General features: G+C 49.2%; 1 protein-coding gene across 3 annotated transcripts in view; it reads left to right on the top strand.

The window, feature by feature from the left end:
* Positions 1–3,926: 3,926 nt before the first annotated feature.
* NCLN (nicalin) overlaps positions 3,927–24,602 on the top strand; it is a 38,725-nt gene continuing 18,049 nt past the window's right edge. For 2 of the 3 annotated variants that reach the window (XM_074204880.1, XM_074204879.1), the window contains exons 1-9: positions 4,771–5,124; positions 13,897–14,087; positions 16,519–16,663; positions 17,970–18,064; positions 22,027–22,107; positions 22,239–22,342; positions 23,568–23,656; positions 23,829–23,968; positions 24,281–24,459. In XM_074204880.1, the coding sequence (XP_074060981.1) occupies positions 4,941–5,124; positions 13,897–14,087; positions 16,519–16,663; positions 17,970–18,064; positions 22,027–22,107; positions 22,239–22,342; positions 23,568–23,656; positions 23,829–23,968; positions 24,281–24,459 (1,208 nt within the window). In that variant the 5' untranslated portion in view covers positions 4,771–4,940. Of the gene's footprint in view, positions 3,971–4,770; positions 5,125–13,896; positions 14,088–16,518; positions 16,664–17,969; positions 18,065–22,026; positions 22,108–22,238; positions 22,343–23,567; positions 23,657–23,828; positions 23,969–24,280; positions 24,460–24,602 lie in introns of those variants that run through there. The other variant, XM_074204882.1, reaches the window with a different exon arrangement.

The raw sequence follows: 24,602 nt of genomic DNA, 5'->3' as shown, positions 1-24,602 counted from the left end.
TGAGTAGCCCCTCTACCTCCAGCCTGAATGAGATAGGAAAACCAAATACTAAAGAAAATGCCTCAACTTCCTGTGCCCATACAAAATAAGTTATGTTGTTATTAAATTGTATTTTAAGTGTATTGTGTCAATGTATGCTTGTGAGTGTTTAATGCTTAATATTTCTTTTGTACGGAATAAATAAAAACCTGTCCCATACCTGAGAGAACCGTGACATCAGGGAGATGGTGCCATGACATGCAAATGAATTAGAATTAAGTCAGGGAGGGTCACGCCACCAGCCTCACTTTCTCCTTTGGAGTCATCTGCTCCAGTTACCAGATATATATGGATCAAGACTACTGGAGATGGCCCTGAATGCAGTGGGAGGCCTTGGTCTTTTTAAGTTAAGGTCTTTAACAGGTCTCAATTTGACCAAAATAATCTTTTTTTATTCCAACCTTTGGGAAGACCCCTAGATATAAGCCCAAAATCTAAATGTAAGGAATTTTATCATGGGGGACTACATAAATCAGAGTGTGGGAAAAGGGAACCTTCTGTTAGAAGTCATTTTCCCCCAGGATTGAACCAGGTCTGGACCACATGCCTGAGTCCAGAGAGGATGGGGTCCTTAAATGGAAAGGGAATGGATGCGAAGATCTAGCTCCTTGGGTCCAGTTACTGTTTCTATGGTAGAAACGACTCAACTAGGCACATTGGTCATTGGCTCCCCCTGGTGGCCATTGTGGTTGAATCTCTAGCCTGTTTATGAGACCCTGCCCTGGAGATGGGAGTCTGTGTTATTGGAACTTTGCAAGAAAGCATTGGCACTTTGAGCTTCATGGTTCATCAGGGTTGAACAGATCCAGCACAAATGTTGTTGGACTGGAATCCTATCTCTGTTTGCTTCCTCAGCCTTTCCAGGATCTTCACATAGGTGATACCTTTAGCTCCCTGTGGATGCTCCCAAGGTTCTGTCTTGGTCCTTCTCCTCTCATCTGCTATACTGTTGCACTTCAGTAATCTCATAAGCTGATAATGTTTCCTACCAATTCAGTCTTCTTACTGCTTACTCTTCTCTGACTACTTTAGGATTCAATGGCATTGGCCTCCTGTCTGGTTCTTGAGCCCATAATACCTATATCTAAACACCTCTTTCCTTATACCCTGTGCTTTTTCATTGGCTGTCCTGGAATGGAAATTCTCTCTTCACCTTTGCCTCCTAGCTCCTGGTCCTTCAAAACTTAACTCAAATCCTATTTTCTGGAGGAAGCCCTTCCTAGTTCCTCACCGTATGCCTTCCCTCTGAGATTATGTTCAATTTTTCTTATCTATATTTTGTATTTTCATGTCCTCATTGTTCAGCACAAGGCCTGTTGTTGTTTTTGGTCTTTTTCAGTAGAGTCCAACTCTCCCTGACCTCTTTAGGGGTTTTCTTGGCAAAGGTACTGAAGTACTTTGCCAATTCCTTCTCTAGTTCATTTGACATATGAGGAAACTGAAGCAGACAGAGTGAAGTGACTTCCCTAGGGTCACAAAACTGGTAAGCCAGGTCGGGAAATGAGTCTTTCTGGCTTCAAGCATGACCCTCTCTACACTGTGCACTTTGCTGCTCCCACAAGACCTCACATACAGTAATTAATTTAAAAATACCTGTTAACTTATTTTAAACATTTAGCTTCTCTTTTTAGGACGGGTCCCAGCTCTGTGTGATCTGAGAAATCACTTTTCCACCCTCTGTGAACAAAATAGTATCTATAAAATTGAGAAGAAGTCATTGCCACCCCCAAGGTTTTTCCCCATCGTCATGACCAAACATGATTTCTGACTCGTCTTCTAAAGGATTCCCCAGAGACACATTTTGCCCATCAATCTTCTCTTCTCTCTTTTTTTCTATGTAAATATATATATATATTAAACTACTATTATTTGTTAAGCTATCTGTCTATAATCTCCTTCTATTATCCACCAGGGAATTGCAGAATTCTAATATCCACAGGGCCCACCTACCCAGAGGAAGAGGAGATGAGGCATATGAAGAGCCCGTGCTCACTCTGGCTTACTTGTTGTCATTCTACCTCTTTCACTCTTGTCCCCAGACCCAATATACTCTCCCTTCTCACAGAGGTCTTTTAGAGTCCTTGGCTTCCTTTATAGTTCAGTTCAAAAATAGTTCATTTTTTTCAGGATGTCTTTCCTAATCTCTCCCCTTGTTAGAACTTTGCACTCAAAGGTTACCCCCTTCATGGGGCAGCTAGGTAGTGCAGGGGATAGAGCACTGGCCTTCGAGTCAGGAGGACAGGAGTTCAAATTCCAGATGTGTGACCTTGGGTGAGTCATTTAACTCTGATTGCTTCACATTCAAGGCCATCTCCAGTCATCCTGATTCATATCTGGCCACTGGATCCACAGCACCTCCTCACTCAAATCCAATTCACATTCTTGTCATGGTCTTCTTCGGGAATGAAGGACAAACATCATTCAAAACCTTCCATGTATTTTGTATGTTTTTTTTACACAATAAAAATTTTAAAAATAATTTCTATGTGCTAGGAACCATGTTATGCTCTGGGTAGGAAAAAAGAGGCAAAAGAAAGACCTTGCCCTCAAGGAGTTTACAATCTAAAGGAGGGAGATAGCAAGCAAACAAATATATACCAACCAAGCTATATACAAGATAAATGGGAAATGAACAGAGGGCTAGAATTAAAGAAGGATTAGGGAAGGCTTCTTGTTGAAGGCAGGATTTTAGTTGGGACTTAAAGGAAGCTAGGGAGATCAGTAGTCAGAGTGGAGGTTAGAGAGTGTTTCCAGCTATGGAGGTCTACCAGAGAGAAAGCCTAAATTGGAGAATGGAGTGTTTTGTTTATGAAATAGCCAGTGTCATTGGAAATTTGAGATGGGCAGATTTAGAGAATCCACTCCAAATGATCACATGACTATTTGGGCCAAGCTGTGGTAAAGCAGTCTGAGCTCATACTGGTCTGATCAGCCACAGTTGAACCTCCTGTAAATCGACTCTAATATAGTGATGTCATTTTGGTCCTCTATGAGGATGAAGGACAAAAACCAACTGCTATTATCAGGGAGTAAAGTATAAGGGTTTTGAATGCCAAATGAAATATTTTGTACTTGATCCTGGAGGCAACAGGAAACCACTGGAGTTTACTCTGTGTGTGTGTGTGTGTGTGTGTGTGTGTGTGTGTGTGTGTGTGTGTGTGTGTAGTGGAGGATGCACTGGAGTGGGGAGAAATTTGAGGCAGACTGACCTACCAGTAGGCTCTTCTCGTGATCCAGGGCTGAGGCGATGGTGGTCTGTGTCGGAGGAGAGAAGAGGATGTACTGAGGGATGCTGCAAAGCTGAAACAGACAGAGCTTGGCAATAGCTTGGCAATGGTCCATGGGAGAAAGTGAGGAGTCCTGGAGACTTCGAGCCCAAGGGATGAGGAGGATGATGTTAGCCTTCATTGACACAGGGAAGCTAAGAAGCAGGAGGAATAATGAGTTCTGTTTTGGATATATTGAGTTTACCTTGTCATCTGGATGTTTTAATTACATTCTCCACCGCCTGTGCCTCAAAGTGCTGACTGAAACATTTTGGGGTACAGGGACAATGTGGGAAATCGCTTTGGTTGATTATCCATGTTTATTAGTTTTACTTTTCTGGCTTTCTCGATGAGGATTAGGTGGAGGTGAGAAGGAAAGAATATGGAAATAAAGTTGAATAACTTTTTCTTTTAATGTTCATTGACTCACTAAATATGTGAATTGCTTCTAAGCTTTTCTAGGATGAGAATCCTTTTTAAATGCCGCAAATCTGAGAGTAATACTCTTAGTATCTATTAATGGAGATAATAAAGAATGACAGAAATTCATTAATGCTTTCAAATAAATTTGTATTTTGTTCATCATGACACCGAGCATAGTAGACAAAACGTGATCTTGTCCAGAAGATATGAGTTCAAGTCTTGCTTCTGACTGGGTGACCCTGGTAAGTCACTTAAATTTTCTTTCTTTCTTTCTTTTTTTAAGGTTTTTGCAAGGCCATGGGGTTAGGGGACCTGCCCAAGGACACACAGCTAGGTAATTATTAAGTGTCTGAGTGTCCAATCTGTTTGAACTCAGGTCCTCCCGACTCCAGGGCCGGTGCTCTATCCACTGCACCACCTGGCCGCCCCAAGTCACTTAGATTTTCAGTGCCCCCTGGCAACCGGAATCGCTCATTTATAAATTTTCCAGGCTGGGAGTTTCCATGTGGACATTGCTAGCAGGGCAGTCAGGGACAAATTGTGGCAAGAGTTGTCAACTGGGAAAGAAGTAATAAAAAAACTCATTGACCTATTTAGAGACGGCAGGAAGGGAACAAGCATTTATTTAGTGCCCACTGTATGCCGGTGCTTCACCAATGGCATCTGGCTTGATCCTCAAAACCCCTTTGGGCGGTGGGTGCGGTTATGATCCCCGCCGTGCAGGGGGGGAACGGAGGCGGGCGGGCGCCTCCTGATGTGCAGGTGAGGCCCATCGGGGCACGCCCCGGCGGGGCTGGGGCCGAGCCAAGGCCAAGGCCAAGGCCACGTGGGCGGCTCCTTCCCGAATCCCGAAATCGACCTCTCCGGGCGGGGTGACCCCGCCACCTTGGCCAAGGAGACTACATCTCCCGACGGCGTTTGCGCCCGCCCGTCGGCGCGGGGCCCGGAGGACTACGACTCCCGTGAGGCCGAGCGCGCCGCGAGGACGCCTGCTTCCCCCGCTTTCGCCGGGACTACGTTTCCCAGGAGGCGGAGCGGCGGCGGCGGCGGCGACGGCGGGGGCGGCCGCGGCGCTGCCTGAAGGACCCCGGGCTCGCCCATGCCGCCGTGCCGCCGGCGGACCAGGACTCCGAGTTTGGGGAGCCCGAGCCCGAGCCGCCCGCGCCGCCCGCAGCCCCGCCGCCCGCGGGCCGCCCCTGCCCGGCCGCCAGGATGCTGGAGGAGGCGGGCGAGGTGCTGGAGAACATGCTGAAGGCCTCGTGCCTGCCCCTCGGCTTCATCGTCTTCCTGCCCGCCGTGCTGCTGCTCGTGGCGCCGCCGCTGCCCGCCGCCGACGCGGCGCACGAGTTCACCGTCTACCGCATGCAGCAGTACGACCTGCAGGGCCAGGCTTACGGTGCGCCCCCGCCCCGCCCCGGCCCCTCGGGGCGTCCCACCCCCCTGCCTCCGAACCCCGGCCCCCCCGGGCCCAGGGTCCCCTCCCCGCGGGGCCCAGGGTCCCCTCCCCCCGGGGCCCAGGGTCCCCTCCCCCCGGGGCCCAGGGTCCCCTCCCCCCGGGGCCCAGGGTCCCCTCCCCCCGGGCTCAGGGTCCCCTCCCCGCGAGGCCCAGGGTCCCCTCCCCCCGGGCTCAGGGTCCCCTTCCCCCGGGGCTCAGGGTCCCCTCCCCGCGGGGCTCAGGGTCCCCTCCCCGCGGGGCCCAGGGTCCCCCCCCGGGCTCAGGGTCCCCTCCCCGCGGGGCTCAGGGTCCCCTCCCCCCGGGGCTCAGGGTCCCCTCCCCCGCGGGGCTCAGGGTCCCCCCCCGCGGGGCTCAGGGTCCCCTCCCCCCGGGGCCCAGGGTCCCCTCCGCCCCGGCTCAGGGTCCCCCCCTCAGGGCCCCCTCCCCCACACAGCGGCTTCTCGGGGGTGGGAAGGGGCCAGGCTTTGTCATCTCCAGAGAACGTGTGGCCAGTAGAGTTTGTATGTGGGGGGGCTCGTGTCTGTGTGTCTGCCCACCAGGGATGCCCCCCCCACGGAGAGCTGCAGCACACCTGGACCCTCAGTTCTCTTCTCTGTTAAAAACAACAAGAGGCTGTTAACCCTTGTGCCTCCGAACTGCTGCCCCCAGGACAGGGGCTCTGGCGAAGTCCACGTTGGAGGGTGCGGGGTGCCCGGGAGGGAAGCACCACCTTCATTTTACACGTGAAGAAACTGAGGCCAGAAAGAGAAGCCCCTGTGGGTGGTGCAGTGGGGCAAAGAGCACACACGGGGCTGTAGAGCCTACCCTCGGCCTGCTCCGATACAATGTAGCAGAGGAAGCATGGGTGCCCCGGCCACCCTCGGCCTGCTCCCATACAGTGTAGCAGAGGAAGCATGGGTGCCCCGGCCACCCTCGGCCTGCTCCCATACAGTGTAGCAGAGGAAGCATGGGTGCCCCGGCCACCCTCGGCCTGCTCCGATACAGTGTAGCAGAGGAAGCATGGGTGCCCCGGCCACCCTCGGCCTGCTCCGATACAGTGTAGCAGAGGAAGCATGGGTGCCCCGGCCACCCTCGGCCTGCTCCGATACAGTGTAGCAGAGGAAGCGTGGGTGCCCCGGCCACCCTCGGCCTGCTCCGATACAGTGTAGCAGAGGAAGCATGGTGCCCCGGCCACCCTCGGCCTGCTCCGATACAGTGTAGCAGAGGAAGCATGGGTGCCCTGGCTACCCTCGGCCTGCTCCGATACAGTGTAGCAGAGGAAGCGTGGGTGCCCCGGCCACCCTCGGCCTGCTTCGATACAATGTAGCAGATGAAGCATGGGTGCCCGGAGCCCAGCTCCGCCACTACGGCTGCGGGACCCTGGGGAGCCCCTGAGCTGCCCTGCATCTCGGTTTCCTCATCTGTAAAATGAAGTGTACACAAACGGTTTCTGAGACCCCTTCCATCTCTGCATCCTCTCCCTTCAACTTGGACTTGGGGCAGGTCACTGACCTGATCCAGATGGGCCTTTGGGGAGGGACTGACCTGCCGTGACTTGAGTGGGGGGGCGGGGTTCAGTCCCAGCTCTGATGCTTCTTGCTGGGGTCCCCTTGACTGGGTCACTGACTTTTTCAGCTGTGAGTGAAGGGTTCAGGAGTTGGTCTCACTGACTTTGGGTCCTAAGTCAGGTTCAAGTAGAGGGACAGGATCACCTGGAAGACATGGAGCTTTCCAGCCTTGAGCCTCAGTTGTTCACCCTTTGGAGCCTTTGCACCATTTGGAGACCTTGTTTCTTCCAGCTCCCGAGGTTGGGCTTTGCCAGCCTCTGGCCTTAACATTACCTTGTTTCCTGCTTGGGGAACGAAGCCCCTGGAGGCCCGAGGAAAAGGCCCTATGTTTTTCTGGGCTCTGCTTAATTGGGCCTCCTGGGACACTCCTTAGCCCAGCCTGGGGACTTCTCTTCCTCCCAGAGAATGGGTCCTGGGCTTGGATCATGTGTTCTTCCCCTGGGACCAGGCTCTCTGATCTGTCTTTTGCTCTCTCCTTTTTCCCTCTCCCTCCCACCTCTCTAAGTCAGCTTTCCACCTTTTACTTAGGCAAACCCTTTCCTGTACTGCCCATTCCCTGGGAGGCTCCCAAGTTTGGCTTACAGTTAAATTCAGCAAACTTTCCTTAAATAAAGGCCTTCCATGTGTGTGCCAGGTCCCTTCTAGGGGCTGGGGCTGCAGAAGCCTGTCTGGTCAGTAGAAAACAATCTTTCTGAGGGCAGCAGACAGGGACTGGCTTCTGCCTTTCTGGGTATCCCCAGTGCCTGGCACAGATATTGGCTTGTTGACTGGCCCTGCCCTCTTTGACTTGTTGACCAGATAAGCCCTTGTATAGCTGGAAGGATTTGGTCTGTGTTCAGGAAAAGCCTCTGGGGGAAGGGGTGTAGGTTTGTCTAAAGCCCCAGGGAGAGCCAGTGGTTCTTTATCTTGCCTTTCCCTGCTTTTCTGGTTGGGACCAGAGGGAAGTAGAGGAAATGTTGAAAGGTGATTATCTGCATAGGGTGGCTGCTGTCCTTGAAGACAGTAAGCAGCTCCATGAAGAACCTCCAGATATGTTAGCATTCAGCCTGTACCTGGTGTAGAGGAAAGAACGGGGCTGACTTTGGATCCAGACCCTGGCTCTGTGAGTCATGGTGGTCTCACCTGTGAATTGAGAAGTAGGCTTCCTGCCCACTCTGTCATTAGGGCTGGGGTGGGGCTGAGATTGAGTCTTGTTTATGCCCAAGTCCAACCCCTAAACAGGGGTTGCTTCTTGATTGACTTCCCAAGGTTGCTTTCCTTGCTTCCTTTCCCCTCATTCACCTCCTACCTATTTCCAGGTCAGATTATATTACCTCTTGCTTTGTTGGGGCAAAGTTCAAGGTTCAGCATGAATTGAAATACATTTGAATATACTTGGAGAGAGGCAGGTGAAATGGGTAGGTACTTGGGCTGGGTTCTGAGTCAGAAGATACAGATTTAAATCCTTGTCCTGCTCCTCCTTTGCTCCATGATTTTAGACAAATCCTTTTCTCTGGTTGGACCTCAGTTTCCCTAATGATAAAATGGGGTGTTTGGACTTAAGCTATTAAGGGCCCTCATAGTCAGAAGTCTGAGATACAGTGGTCCCAGAGTGAGGGTTTTTATATAGTGTCTGGTCCTTGGGGCAACCCAAGTAGCTTGCTGAGAAACATAAGGGAGAACTTTGTTCAGATGCCAATCCCTTTAAGAGTGGCTTGTTTCAGGGTCAAAATACCACCATGTTGAGGGTGTGGTGTGACTTGGATTATGACAGTGGTCATAGTCAAAATAAGTTAAATAGTTGTATGTGTCTGTATGGTTTAAAACTTCTTTAAATTATTGCTATTTATTTGTTAAGAATAATGTGCAGATTATTAAAAAAGGTATATGAAGTGGGGAGGGAGATGGGACCAAGATTCCAGACACCCAGGAAGCCACTGAATGAATATCTGAAGCCCTTGTTCCTGGACTGGGACCTTGAGAGAATAATGCAGAGCTGTGGTGGGTTTGATGGCTGACAGTCACCTTGGGCTTGGAGTATTCTCTCAGATTCTGGCTGAATGACCATAGGCAAACTCTACCCCTTTATGGCTCTGAATCTCCACCTGGTGGGGGTGACAGAGCTGACAGGGTTTGAGCTTAGCAGATAGAGGGCCAGACATGGTGAGGTATTTATTGATGAGGGGTTTGAACGGCTGTCAGGGCCTGGTGATGGCAGATCCCCTTTGCTTCTGGACTTCCATTTATCTTTGCTGTCATTGTGCCCAGAAGAGGACTGGCTTCCCGGTGAGCTCTTGGCACATGTAGTCGATCAAGTGCTGATAGCTTCCTTTCCTCATGAACTCCTTTCAAAAGCACAACATCAATTCCTTCCTCTCACCCCCTCTAAGTTCTTGCAATTAATATTTCATAGAATTGTTTTTTTGGGATTACTTTTCTCCAAGCGAAATGTTCCTTCTCGTCGTCCCTGGGGTTTGCTAATGTTTGCTTGTTCTGTCTGCTGGGAGGCCAGCTGTTCTCTAGCATCAAGGCTTTGGTTGGCTGCAAGGCTTGTCCCAAACCCAGAGTGACTGCCTGGGGCTGCTGGCAGCACTACAGGGCCCTGACCAAAACAGCCTTTCTCCATACTTCTCCCTGGGAAGAGAGTGAGTAGGTGAAGGGAGAGAGACTAATAATGAAGAATCTCTTTCTAGAACCCAGCACATTTACTGCTTTGAACTTGTAGAAACAAAGTGAGTGTTCGTAAACTGACTTGTTTTTACCACTTCATATCTATGAGATTGGCCTGACATGACATGAAAATGTTGGATATTGGAGGGAATATGGGAAATCTGGGACATTAATGCACTGTTGGTAGAGTTGTGAACCTATCCAACCATTTTGGAGAATAATTTGAAACTCTGCCTAAAAGATTATATACTATACTCTCTTTGATTCAGCAATCTCAACTCTGTTGCAGACATCCAAAAAAGGGGAAGAGGACCTTTTGGTACAAAAACATTTATAGCAGTTCTTTTTTGTGGTGGCTAAGAATTGAAAATCAAAGGGGATGCCCATCTATTGGGGAATGACTGAACAAACCATTGTATTTAATTATAATAGATTATTGTGCTATAAGAAATGACAAGCAGGATGATTTTCAAAAAAAAACCTGGAAAGACTTATTTGAACCGATGTAAAGTGAAGTGAACATAACCAGGAGAACATTGTACACAGAGCAGTGTTGTTCAGTGAAGAACTGTGAATGACTTAGCTAGTCTCAACGTAGTATGATGATCCAAAATAATTCCAAAGGACTAATGATGAAGCATACTATCTGCCTCTAGAGAAAGAATTGATATTGATTAAATACAAACCAAAGCTTGCTATTTTTCATTTTTTCTTTTCATTTTTTCCTCTTATTCATGTCTTGTACAAAATGGCTAATATGGAAATGTTTTGCATATTTGCACATGTATAACCTCTGTCTGATTGCTTTTATCTTGGAGGGAGAGATAGAATTTGGAACTCAAAACTTTAAATAAAAATGTTAAAATTTGGGGAAAAATTGACTTGTTTTAGTGTTTAAAAATGTACAAAATGCTAGGTGGAGCAGTGGATAAGGGGTGGCTAGGTGGCACAGTGGACAAAGCACTGGCCCTGGAGTCAGGAGTACCTGGGTTCAAATCCAGCCTCAGACACTTAATAATTACCTAGCTGTGTGGCCTTGGGCAAGCCACTTAACCCCATTTGCCTTGCAAAAACCTTAAAAAAAAATGTACAAAATTACCTTCTTCCACAACTTCCACTTTCTTGGAAGTGCTTCCTTCCCTTTTGGAAGTTGAATAAACTGAGGCTCAGAGACTTGACTGTAACCATATTGTTATTTTTAATGTTGATTTAAAAAGATTTTTTTTTTTTTTTACAAACAATACCCTCCTGAAATTAAATATATTTTTTTAAAAAGGCCCCTATAACAACTATACACAGTCTGGTAAAAACAAATTCCCACGTTGATCATGAACAAGAATGCTGCATGTCTCATTCTGTGTCTTAAAGTCCATCACCCCTTTGGTTGGAACAAGGTGAGTCTCCAGTTTCACCTTAGTTCTTTGGATTAGTGGTTTATTGTTGATTTAATCTCAAATCGTTGCAAGTTGTCTTTCTCTATAATGTTGTAGTTGTATAAGTTCTAGTTTTGTTCCTTTCACTTTATACCTGTTTATAATTTATCATTTCCTCTGAAACTGTCCCTCATTTCTTTGGACCCAGTTGTGTTCCATTTTATTCATATACTATATTTTGTTTACTTAGCTATCTCCCAATAGAAGAGCACCCTTTTAGTTTCTAGCTTTTGACTACTACAAAAAGAGCTGCTAGAAATATTTCTGCATATGTGCAGGATTCTGCTTCCTTAGGGTTTAGACCTAGTAGTGATTTTTGCTGGGTTAAAGGGTATGTAGAGTTGAGCAACTTGGAGCATAGTTCCAAATTACTTTCCAGAATGACTGGACCAGGTCACGTCTCCGCCGACATGCATTAGCATGTCTGTTCTCTTGCCTCTCCTTTAACATTTATCATTTTCTCTTCTTGTCATCTTTGTTAATCTGATAGATGTGAGGTGACCCTAAGATTTATTTTTTAGCCTTTTTCCTTCCAGCTCTAATATTTTATGATTCAGTGGTGAGGTTTAAAAGTTTTGAGACACATGATTTCTGGGTAATTAGTTATCTTATTAATAATGCTAGTATTTTAGTAAAAGATGTCAGTGGCACTATCAAATGCCAAAGACAATAATGGCGACTGGCTCATAGCTTAAATACCCTTGGAAAAGTGGTTAACAATTAATGAGAGAATGATGGACTTCCTACAGTGAGGGGCTGAGAGTGTAATAAGGGACAAAGATACTTTCTCTATCTGAGATCACCCCAGCTCTGGGCAATCTAATCCAAGAATTTATGCCCACTCAAACCTGTGTAGATTCAGTGGACTTCCCTCCCTTAGTTTAATAAGGTTGGGTGGGGTCCATCAGTTAATGTTCTTCAAGAGGCTGAACTTTGAAATGAGGGCTATAGAAAAAGAGGAAACTCTGGATCTCCTCAATTTATTAATAATGATTTTTCTCATTATAATCAGCATTAAGGAATCTGGGGATTTAGAATTCAGTAGAGGAGACCTAAATGGATAAGGAATTAAAGACTGAAAACTTTTTAAAAAATCATTTTGGCCTTCCCCACGTGTTTCCTCCCTCTCTGGGTGGAGGGAGTGAAAGTGAAGGACAATGAATGCTATTTAATGGCAGCCACAGCAGTCTTCACACTTGGCCAATGTTCAACATTAGCCTGAATGGCTGGTTAATAGCTAGCATAAAAGTGCTTAAAAGGCAACCTTGCCCTCCTCTGAAGTTGTGAAGAGAATAGATCTTTCTTGATTGGCCTTGAGAATTAAGAGCAACAGCTAAGGGCCGTGATACCTCCAATGATTTTATTTTGCCATTTTTGCTGGTGATGAACTATTGCCAGCTTTATGTTAGCTAGCAGACCTTTGTCAGCCAAATGGACATTAGTGCCAATGGGCACAACTTTAGGTCTGGGTTGTGTTGCATCTGTTTGCAGTGTCCCTGGCCAACAGACTGTAATCTGCTTGAGGAAGAGATTTTAACCGATTCACAGGTCAACCATAGCTTATCAAAACTGGAAGGGTGCTTAGAAATCACCAAGTCCAGCCATCTTATCTTTAACGGTAAGGTAACTGAAACCCAGAGAAGCAGGGGGGTTTGCCCAAGGTCAACAGCAAGTTAAGTTAGTTGTTCCATAGATAACTCAAACTCAACATATCCAGAACCAAACTTCTCTCTCATACCTCTGAAAGGCATCACTAGCTTCCAGATTCTCAGGTATGTAACCTTGGTGTTTACCTCACTGTTCACACTCCCTTACCCCATGTATCCAATTAGTTGCCAAATCTTGACTTTTCACTTCATCTTTTTCATTCTATCCCTTCTCTCCTTTCCAAAAACCACTCTCATCACTTCTCACTGAGATTTTTGCAACAGCCTCTTCATGGTCTCTCTGCCTCAAGTCTCCCCACTGCAGCCTACTCTCTGCATTGTAGCTAAAGGGATTTTCCTCATACAGAGATCTGACCCTTTGACTCTCCTTTGTCAGCTCCATTGGCTCCTCACTGCTTCCAGGATAAAATACTTTGTGGTTGTCATTTTTCAGTCAGGTCTGACTCTAACCCCATTTGGAGTTTTCTTAGCAGAGACACTGGAGTGGTTTACCCTTTGCTTCTCCAGCTTATTTTTGACAGAAGAGGAAACTGGGGCAAATGGGATGAAGTCATTTGCCGGGGTCACCTGACTACTAAGTGCCTAAAGCCAGATTTTAACGAGAGAGGATGAGTCTTCATGATTCTGAGCCCAGGGTTCTATTCACTGGGCTACCTTAGATGTTCAAGGATAAGATATAAGCTTTTCTAGAGCTTTTCAAAACATACCCAACTTGGACCCAACTGAATTAAAAAAATGTTATTTTAAGTTTTCAGTTCCAAATTCTTTCTGTCCCTCTACCCCTTTCCCCTCTCATTGAGAAGACAAGAAATATAATATCAATTATATATTTGAAGTCAGAATAGCAAAAATAATAAAGAGGAAAAAAATCATTCTTCAGTCTGTACTCTGAGTTTATCAGTCTTCCGTCTGGAAGTGGATAATATTTTATATCATGAGTCCTGTGGAAATGTGGCTCATTGTGTTGGTCAGAGTGACTCATACTTCACGGTTGATCTTTACAATGCTGGTGCTACCGTATACAATGTTGTCCTGATACGGCTTGCTTCCCCTTGCATACAGATCTCACCAGTGTGTCTGAAACCTTCCCCTTCATTGCTCCTTACACACACACATGCATTCATCCAAGCTAAGTTTCCAGCTTCGTTGGACAGAGTTCCTTTTCTTGGACCCTGTCTTCCAACTACCTGGCCTTCCCTCTGGTCCTTACACAGGAAAACCCCCTCTGATCCCGGGCCTTTGTGATAGCCAAATGCTTCTGGGCATATCCTCTCTTCCTTTTGAGCTGAGGTTCAGACTCCATCTTTTGCCCAAAGCTTTTCCTCCTCTCCCCAAATGTTCTTTTATGTTTAATTCTTGGTAGTTCTGCTCAGCTTATGGGGCACTGAGGATCCCTTGCTTTCTCCCTTCTCACAGGCACCCGAAATGCAGTGCTCAACACGGAGGCCAGGACCGTGGAGGCGGATGTGCTGAGTCGCCGCTGTGTCATGATGCGGCTGGTGGATTTCTCCTATGAGCAGTACCAGAAGGCGCTCCGGCAGTCGGCGGGGGCTGTGGTCATCATCCTGCCGCGGGCCATGGCCGCTGTGCCGCAGGATGTCATCCGTGTATGTACAGCCTCCACCCTGAGCCTGAGCCTCATGCTCTTGGCAGCCTGGGCTTCTGTCACGCACTAGCCAGGTCCTTGGCTGCTCCATGAGTCTCAGTTTCTCCATCTGTAAAGTGATGGAGTTGGTCCTAATGGCCTCTGGTACTTTTAGTGCTTTTTTGATTAGGTGTCTTGTCATCCTTGATCCCAGTTCTTCTTTCCTGCTCTCCTTCATTCTCATTCACCCAGGTTTTCTGTTACAGCCACAAGCACTTATTAAGCACCTACTGTTGACCAGGCACTGTGATGGGCACTTAGACCCCCAATCTAAGGGGGAGACAGCAGGCAGACAAGTGAGGGGCAGGCTAAATTGAGATGACGGGTGACCTGGTGCTGGGGCTGGAGTCAGAGGGACAAAGACGAAACCTTCTTGCTTGCAGGGGAGCTTTAAGAATGGCCCCCTCTTCTCATCTCCTGCTCTTCCTCACTGGCCCTGCAGACCTTTCTGCTTTAGAAGTGGGTAAACTTTGCTCATGGGTCAGTACTGGTCCTGGACCATCTAATGTGGAGCTTGTCCTGTTCCGCCTTCCCTTCCTAGTTTCTGACTCTGGCCCTGGAAACTCTGATCAGATCAGCACTTTCATTGCCCTCCCCCTCCCCCCTTTTGTCTTATCTCCCTGATTAGAATGGGAGCTTCTGGAGGGCCAGGGAGGACCCCTCCTCACAGTTGACTGATGCTTATTTCATTCAGTTCTATCTCCTCATCCTCATCCTCATGCCCAGGCCTGGTCTACCTGCCTACAGGCTGTTGTCCTGTTTCTCAGGTATGGATCCCATGTGCAATACCCTCTCCTCTATCAGGGCATTCACAGTCCCACTGAAATAGCCATACTGGCCCTGTCCTCTTCATCTTGTGGGGTTCCTCCACCATTTGGACCCCTCCTGGGTGCCTGAGGAGTCTGGCCTGGATACTTCTTCTGGGGGAGGAGTTGAATGAGGGGTACTTGTTGAGAAAGGGCAGGACCGATGAGTGCAGGATTTCAATCTATGCAATTTTCATGGGTTAGCCTGCGCTCCAGAGGCTTATGTTTCTTAACCTGCTTTGTATTCCTGATCCCAAGTCCTGAGCCTTCCCTGGAAGGGGTGCTTCATAAATGCTTGTAGTATGAGCAGTGAAAATGTGCCAGTTTGACAAATGAGCAAGTTAAGGCCCAGAGATGGTGAATGGTGAGGATTGGGGCTGGCCTTCTGACTCTGGAGTCCAAGCTCTTTTGTGGCCCTCTTGGTCATTGTGTCCCAACCTGCAGCACCGCTTCCCAGCTTCCCATCCACCCCTCCCTCGTGCCCCTGCAGTCTGGAGTCTGTGGAGGGCACCTCTACAGTGCTGCCAGCTTGTTGCCCACCTCTTGTTGCTAGAGCACATGGGGTGGGGAAATCTGAGGAGGACGCTGTGGTTCATTTGGGTGGCGAAGTCACCATACTGACATAGTTAAGAAGGGCTTAGACTTGAATTGCACAAATAACTCACAAGTTACTCCAAAAAGTTTACAAGCTAGGTGAGTGTCAGGATGCTGTGAGCTCCAGGGGCAGAGGCTTAAAGAACCAGCCAAGAAGCAGAGAGGAGAGAAAGAAGGGCTACGGAGAAGGCAGGAAGCCATGTCCCTGACGAGGGAGCACAGTCATGGTGGGTGGGCAGCAAGTTTAGGCATCTTAGTGAGGTGAAGAGGGTGAGTTCCTAAGAAGGTAATGGAGTCAGGCAAAGAAGGGACCACTGGGAGAGTAGCATAGACAGTTAAGCAAGGGATCGCAGATCCAGCCATGGAGCTGGGACCTCGCGGGTCCAAGAGCATGGAACTGGAGCCCGTAGAGGCTGCTTGGACAAAGAAGGGGAAGAGGACAGAGCCGGCCATGAGGAAGTGATGACTCCTTAAAAGCGGTGTTGAGGAGTGGCGTAATCCTTGGTGTAGGCCAAAAGGAGGGGTGTCCCTAAGGAGGGGCTAGGGACCTGTGTAAGGTCTCCCCTGCCCCACCTTGCAGGCTGGGCCTCTACTGGCATTGCATAAGTCACTACCCCAAGGGCTGGACCCGGCTCAGATAGCTGACCCCTCGCCTGGACCAGATCCGGGGATACTTGAAGCGGATTTCTCAAAGCCAATACAGAAGAATGCAGGAGGGGCAGCTAGGTGGTGCAGTGGATAGAGCACTGGCCTTGGAGTCAGGAGGACCTGGGTTCAAATCCAACCTCAGACACTTAATAATTACCTAGCTGTGCGGCCTTGTGCAAGCCACTTAACCTCATTTGCCTTGCAAAAACCTAAAAAAAAAAAGTACAGGAAAACTACAAGATTTATTTCCAGTACAAAAGAGTTACATTTCTCTTTGCCCAGAGTTCCCCTACTTCTCTCTGATGAGGTCCATTCTGAACCCAGGCTTTCCCCCTCTTTCCCTAGCAATTTATGGAGATTGAGCCTGAGATGCTGGCCATGGAGACCATTGTCCCCGTCTACTTTGCTGTGGAGGACGAGGCCTTGCTCTCCATCTATGAACAGACGCAGGCTGCCTCAGCCTCCCAGGGCTCAGCATCTGCAGCTGAAGGTAGGGGCTGTGGGGCAGCCACTGTTCCTGATGTCTCTGTCAAGGGCATTTGATCCTCAGAGTAGGGGTGGGGGGTGGGCTCTCTCTGTTCAGTTCATGTTGGAAAGCATCCATTTGGAGGATAATTGGACTTGTACTCATCCCATTTCTTGCCTCTTCCATGACTCAACAATGGATCAGCCTTTCATCTCCAGCTGTGAAGAATTGTTAGGATAACCTTGATTCCTGGAAAACTTTTATATAGCTTTTAATTTATTTTTAATTTTAATTTTTTATTAAATTTATTTTATTTTTAAAATTAATTTTCATTGAAAAAAATTTTCTAAAGGTATATCCATTTATTTTATTCATTTAAGAAATTCTAGTTTTATTGATGACTTTTGCTTTTTTTTACATGAGTCACTTTAGAATCTTATCACTCTACCCACATGCACATTCATTGAACTTTCCTTGGGACAAAGAAAAACAGTTAAACCAAGCTACCCCAAAGGGGCCACAGCCTCCAACCTGCTGACTGCATTCTTCCCCCACACCCAGTCCCCATCCTGCCCCACTTCCAGTGGAGAGGTGGATTTTCTACTCTGGGTGACCTTGGGCCAGGCTTTTGACCTCCAGCTCCCATGGATCACCCTTTCATCCTCATTTCTTTGCTTGGTTCCACATTGCTCATAGTCACACAATATTTAGGTTTGGGTGCTTTTCTCACACAGTATTGTTGTCATTATGAATGTGGTTTTTCTGGTTCGGGTAACTTCCCCTGGATCAGGATGTATTTTCCCACATTTCTCCCAGTCCCTCTCATTTGTTGTCTCTTAGGATACAACCCTATCCCCATATTCCATTAGGTTCCTAGCCCACTTTGTTCAGTGGTTCCCAGTCAGTGGGCCCTTTTGGCTGTCTGGAAACATGCAGAGGCAGCATTTTTACATAAGTCTTCCTCTGGCATCTTACATCTCTGTCTAATTAAATGGTGGAACTTATTGTGGAAAGGCAGTATGGTCTTTGCCCTGGAACTATGCGCCAGCATCCTTCAGCTCAAGCCCTGACCTCATTCGCTAGCCCTTGGCCATAGAGCAGGACCTCCCTCTGGTCTCAGAGTTTGTGGGGAAGCTCTCCAGAGGCTTGGGCTCTCTGAAAGTGTTTGGAGAAGAGACTCCTGGGCGGAGGGGGAGAAAGGCCTGTCAGTGGGACTAACTCAGCTTTGAGAAACCTTGACTGGGCCTGCTGGTGGGAGTCAGGAGGAGGGTGACCCCAGGATGGAGTAGGGAGGAATGAGACCTGAGCGCTGTGTCTCTTGTGTCTACAGTTCTTCTGCACACCGCCACTGCCAACGGCTTCCAGATGGTGACCAGTGGGGCCCAGAGCAAAGCTGTGAGTGACTGGCTTATCACCAGTGTGGAGGCGAGTACCCTGAGGTCCCATGAGCTGGAGACACTCCCTTATTTCTCTTTGAATTTACCAAGGTGTAAAAGTAGAACTAGAGTATTTTCTTTTTAAAAATATATTGTTCTAATTTCTCATTGCCTCAGTTTCTTGGAGTATTTTTGCCCCCACTTTGAGCCATTCCTTAAAAGGAAGAAATCATTACATCAAAATTACATATAATGCATACAGACAGTACTTTGAAAAGATCTGGCATGCTAAGCAGGGTCCCCCACCTTCACCTCCCACCCCTTCAGAGGAGTAGGAGGCCTGCAGACAGCCATCAGTCCTTTGCATGTGGCAGATCCATGCCCGCTCTTTAATTGCCAGAGAAACTTCCCTTTGCCTGCCATCCTATTGGGGCCCACCCTGCCCTGGTGCAGTAATGTATGCTCCGTAGATGCATGGTTTGATCTGAGAAAATAAATCTGATGCAAATGTATGAATGCGATAGATTAATGGCTGAATTCACTGAGCCTACAGATTTTCAAAGATTTGGGTCCACTGTGTCCCTCCTCAAGGCCTTAATGCTTCCTTCCCCCTTTGGCACCCCTTGCCCTTGCCTTAGCTGAGGGTGGAGTAAATCTGGGCTTTTGAAGACTCTTCCAGGGGAAATGATGCTGACCCCCTAAGTTAGAAGAAGCTAGACCTGCCAGGGAAAGGTAACTCAGAAGGAAGCTGTGGAGAGGTTGAGTTCTGTATTGGTGGGAAGTTACCATGCTGATGAGATCACAGCCCCCTGAGGTGTGCCTGTGGGGTCCATTGTTCTGACATGAATAAAGGTAATTTTGGTTTATTCATTTTGAAAATTGGCTGCAGGGCAGGGCTTCTTGAGGTCTGTGAACCTATGTTTTAGGGTAATTGTTCTCCTTTGTATTCCTGTGTATTTCATTTTCTGTCTTAGAAACTGTGTTGAGGAAGGGTCCCCAGGGTCCCCAGGCTTCCCCAGGACACAAAAGGACACAAAAGGGCTCAACTCCTCTGCAGAGAGCTGCTGTGAGAGGCACACATTTGTCCAGAAACCCATAAGTGATATCTTCCATTCAGTTAACATTTAGTAAGCAGCTACTATGTCCTAGGCCCTGTCCTGGATTGGGGGGCATGGAGAAAGCTTCTGCCCTCAAGGACAAGGAAGTGGGCTCTGGGAGGCTGGGCCCAGCTTCCTGATGGCCAGGCTGGCCTCCTGTCCACGCTGCCACGGCTGCCAGCTGCTACCGCACTACTGCTGCACTAGGACTCTTGGGTTAACATTAGAATAAGAATAGGATTAAAAGATAAAGGAGAAGAAACAGGTCTTTTTTACAAGGTTCACACATTGTTATTCTTGTGTAGTATGGTTTGTCCTTTAGCCTCTGGTTTGTAATCAGGATCTTTTTTCATGTTCTGTTTTTGGACAACACTGCCAAGTATGGATAGGTCAGGTGAGAATTCTTAGACTAAAGTATACTGAGCTGAGAGCCAGCCCCTTCATTCTGTGGAAGAGTCTGAGGTCTAGGGAGGTGGTTCAGCTAGCGAGCATGCAGAATGGGAGCCCAGGACCTTTGGCCCCAGAGCCTGTGGCCACCTTGGAAGCCCACCTCCTGTCTGCTCAGATGGCCCTGGCCCTGCTCCCTTCTCAGAGTAGCATTTGTCCTCACCAGTACTTTTATACTCTTGTACTCTGGAGTCCTGGTTTCTTATTTTATTTATTTTTTTAATTTTTAGTTTTTTGCAAGGCAATGGGGTTAAGTGGCTTGCCCAAGGCCACACAGCTAGGTAATTATAAGTGTCTGAGACTGGATTTGAACCCAGGTACTCCTGACTCCAGGGCTGGTGCTTTATCCGCTACGCCACCTAGCCGCCCCGAGTCCTGGTTTCTTTCCTTTTCCAGGCTTGCACCGTGGTTTCCTCCATGTCTTTTATCTTCATCTTCTTTACCCCACTTGGCATCAGAGTCCCTGAGGATCAGCGGTATATATTCACTAGGTCTGTAGGCTTGCATCAAACCTTCCAAGGCAGATAGCTGGGGAGCCACAGTGAGTGTCCTGAGGAGCTCTGCCAGAACAGGTGCCTGTGGGCCCAGGAAGGAATGGCCTGCAGCTGCTCCTGGTGGGGGTACCGGGGATGGGAACGAGCCTCTTGGCCCCCAACCCCAGGAAGAGCAGAAAAGACACAGCTCTGCACGAACCCCTGCTTTCTGGTAGGGGAGGGAGGTGGGCAGAGGTGTTGTTGAGGAGACCGGGATGCTTTGTTTATGCTTGGAGCCTGTTGGGTGACTGCTGTGGGCTCTGCTTCTGAGGTATGTCGCGGCCCCTTCCAGACCTGTCCCCTGTCCCCTTCCCTCCTCTTCCTCAGAGGCGATGCTGCTGGGCAGAGACAGTGAGAAGACCTCTGGCTTTCAAGTCAAGAATGGCTTCAAATCCCAGCCCTCTGTGACCCCAGACTAGTCTTCGTCTGTCCATCTGTAAAATGAGGGGCTTGGGCAGTTCAGAGTTCTTAGCCTGGGGTTCATGAACTGGGCTCTTCCTTCCATAAGTGGCTTCCTGTGTAATCCTACACACTTCATTAGGGCATTGGAACAGCACAGTTCAGAGAAGAGCTCTGTTGGCTGCCTTTGTTCTAGAAACCTGGGCCGGGGGCCAGGTCACAGGGAGGCTAAGGAGCTATGCTCCTGAGGGTCTCTCGCTGAGGCCTGTTGCTGCTCTAAAGCTTGGGCTCTGGGATTCTTGTTTAAAGGTAGACTCCATTTGAGGGGTACTGATTAAAACTCCTCCCCTCACTCCCTGCCAGTTTACCTGGAGGTGGCACCTTGGCCCAGGGGTCTCCAGGGCCCACTGCCCCTCTCTCTGCACCAGGAATGTTTGATTTCATCTTCTTTCTGTGCCTTAGCTGCAGTGGGGGAGCACACAGGGACTGCCTCTCTGTGGGAGCCCATGATAGAGGGTTAAGACTTCAGGGGTCTACACCCCTGAGCCTTTGTCTTCTCATTTGTGAAACAGGTGGTAATGCCAACCTCACAGTGAGAAGATGTTTGTAAAATGTAGGACCAGCCTGCAAACCTATAGTAACGTCAGCTGTTACTTCATAGTAGGTTCCAGAAGTGTCCACAAGTAATGAGGACCTGAGAGCAGGGCAGTGGGCTTGGGCCTGCCCTTCCAGAGTTTACCTGCTAGTCAGAAAGGTGCCAGTAGTGGGCAGGGCCACTTCTAGGCCTTGGGGGAGGCTTCCTGATCAGAGAAGGAGGTTCGAGGCAAGTCCCAGGACTCTGGAGTCATTGGGTCCATCTCTTGTGGGGAGACTAGACAGGCAGACAGGCTGGTTCAGCTGTGCCCGTCGTTGGCCCATCTGCAACCTTGACTCCTCAGGAGGCAGGGAGCAGGCCCTGGGGGCAGGACTGGCTTGGACTGTTCTCTGGATCCCTAGTGCTCAGCGCGTGATTGGAGCAGAATCACCACTTGACAAATGAGGAAACTGAGGCTTTGTAGAGGTTACACCCAGAGTCACAAAGGCAGGGCAGGACTGGGGCCGGAAGCCTGGTGTTTGGACTGTAAGGCCAGCGTTCACCCCAAGAAGCCAATGGAGGTGGCCCAGGTGATGCCATTGTGCAGAGGATACCCAACCACCACCAGGAAGACCTGGGTTCATATCTAGCCTCAGAGACTGGGTGACCCTGGGCAAGTCACTTAACCTCTGCCTCATTTTTCTCAACTGTTCAGTGAGGGCAATAGCAATCCCTCAGATTGTGTGAAGATCACGGGAGGGAATGTGAAGTGCTTAGCACTGACAGACTGGTCCATAGTAGGTCCTTCATAGAGGTGGGGTATGAGGGGGTGGATGGAAGTGGGACTGAACTTGAGCCGCTTCTGAGAGGCCTTGGGGTTGGAATCTATAACTGGTGGCCAGGCCTCATGGCTGGGTGAGAGATTGCCCTCCGCCCGCTGACCGCAGTTGTCTTCCCACAGGGCCGGCTGACCGGACTGGGTGCAGAGGACCTTCCCACCATTGTCATTGTGGCTCACTACGACTCCTTTGGGGTGGCTCCTGTACGTATGTCCCTCTGTTCTCCCAGGTGCCCTCCCCTCCCGGGAGTCCTGTCTTGGGTTTCCAGCCGGGCTGGGGGCTTGGGTCCAGAAGGCCTCTCCCAGCAGACCCTGAGGCAGCTGCTTTGTTCTAGTGGCTTTCTCACGGAGCAGACTCCAACGGTAGTGGGATCTCCGTGCTCCTGGAGCTGGCCAGACTCTTCTCGAGGCTGTATACCTACAAACGCACCCATGCGGGGTAAGTGGGCCTGGCTTGGCCAGGAGGCCTTCTTTTAGGGAGCCAGGAGCTTAGGACCGGCTGCCCCCCACGAGTCACGGGACTTAAAGGTAGTGGGGTGCTGCAGCAGGGCACCGCCGGAAGGATCCAGACCTTCCACCCTCTTCCTTTGACTTTCCCCTCCTTTCTCCTCTCCCTCTCCCCTTTTGTCCTCCTCTTGAGTTCGCTTCTTCTTTCCCTTCTCCCTGTTTTCCCACCAGCAAGGCAAGCTGGATTTCCCCTCTACCCTGACCCCAGCTTGTCTCCTCTTTTCATGCCCAAATCTGCTGGAAGGAACGCTTGAGCTCAGCCAGTCCAGGCTTGCCCCTGCCTCCACGGCAGCCTCCTTGACCAGTGGTCAGGGTCCTCTTTCAGTCCTCCTGGTGAGACGGCACCTCCTAGGCCTAAGCTGAAGTGCTCCTCCCTAGAGACTCCTCTGATTAACGCTCCCTCTGATGGATCCTCAAGGTCTAGATCCATCTCCCTCATTTTACAGGGGGTGAAACTGAGGCCCAGAGAACAGAACTGGGATTGAACCCAGATCCTCTCACTTCAAATCCAGTATCTTCTTTTGATTATACCATATAGTTCTCTCCTTAATAGGCTCTTTTCTAACTTTACTCCTGCACTCCCTTCCTTTCTCTATCAGCATATGTACTTGTCCTGAATTAGTGTTGTCCTAATGCCAACTGCCAACATGAGATACAGAGCCATGGAGTCCTTAGTTCCCAGGATGTCAGAGCTGGGAGGACCCTTAGAACCCAGGATGTCAGAGCTGGGAGGCCTTTCAGACTGTTTTTGGTTTTTTGGAGTCTTCCTCAGGGAACTTCCTTAGTGTTTGTTGAGTCGAGCTGCTGGGACAGGTGCCATGTTTTCATGGCACTGTGTTTTGACAGACCATGTTTTCTACTTTTAAGGACTTTCCTGGTGTGTGAGTCTTATAAAAACACTTTAGCTTAAAATGCATGCTAGTGGAAGAAATCTTTGAATTGGGCCCCAGTCTCCTGGTACCAGCTCCAGGTCTGCTCTTAACTCACTTCTTGACCTTTGAGTCATTCTTCTCTGAAACTCAGTTTCTCCATCTGTACAAAGAGGAATTGTATTTGATCCCTTCTAAGGCTCCTCTTAGCGGTGACCTTCAGTCCATCTTCTTTGAACCTGCCCAGCCCAGATGGCTGATCTGATTGTTCTCTTTTCCTCCTGGCAGGTACAACCTTCTGTTTTTTGCCTCTGGGGGGGGCAAATTTAACTATCAGGGCACAAAGAGGTGGTTAGAAGACAACCTGGATCACACAGGTGAGTTAGGGCCACAACTGGGCTGGCAGAGGAAGGGAGTAGTTGGAGGAGGGGCTGGGGAGAGGGCCCCTGCTGGGCTTAAGTCTTGGGAGAGCTGGGGTCCTTCTGATGCCACCTTGCCCAGGTCGGCCAGCTTGGCTGCTCCCTCTCACCTGTTCTCATCCTCTTTCAGACTCCAGTTTGTTGCAGGACAATGTGGCCTTTGTCCTTTGCCTCGACACCCTGGGCCGAGGGAATGGCCTACACCTGCATGTGTCTAAGCCCCCCAAGGAAGGGACCCTGCAATATGCTTTCCTTCGAGAGCTTGAGATGGTAACAGTCTGGGGTGGAACGTGGAGGACCGTAGCTGGGGAAGGGGGTTAGGGTCCCCTATCCCTCTTTTTGCTCTGCTTAAGGGTAGCTGGTGGGTCTGAGCAGGGACTGCCTCCAAGACACCAGTAAAATCTGGGCTAGAGCTCTTCCCTCCCCGTCTACCTTCTAAGAGTTGGCAGCTGGTGCTGCCACCCCTGCCCATGCCAGGTGGCCCCCGCTGGCTGTCCAGGTAACGGCCCAGAGCTCTGCAGCCAGTTCTGGTCATCTCTTTAGCCCCAACTCCAGCCAAGCTGCAGCCTGGTCTCTCTGCAGGTGGCTGCCAGTCAGTTCCCAGAGGTGAGGTTTTCTATGGTGCACAAGAAGATCAACCTGGCAGAAGACATGCTGGCCTGGGAGCATGAACGCTTTGCCATCCGCCGGCTTCCAGCATTCACAGTCTCCCACCTGGAGAGCCATCGAGATGGGCTGCGAAACAGCATCATGGATGTCCGGTAAGCAGCCTGGGGCCAACTGCTTCCGAGCCCTTCTCTGGTGCAGCCTTCCTCAGCCAGCCTGGGAGCCTTGTCTTCATCCCAGTGACTTTGTCTCTTTTCCCCTGAGCTTCTTAAGGAAGCGGGGCCAAGCAGGGAGGGTT

This window comes from Macrotis lagotis, chromosome X (assembly GCF_037893015.1).
Source record: "Macrotis lagotis isolate mMagLag1 chromosome X, bilby.v1.9.chrom.fasta, whole genome shotgun sequence".
Taxonomy (NCBI): domain Eukaryota; kingdom Metazoa; phylum Chordata; class Mammalia; order Peramelemorphia; family Peramelidae; genus Macrotis; species Macrotis lagotis.
Note: the sequence above shows the minus strand (reverse complement) of the source record. Positions and strands in the feature narration are given on the sequence as shown.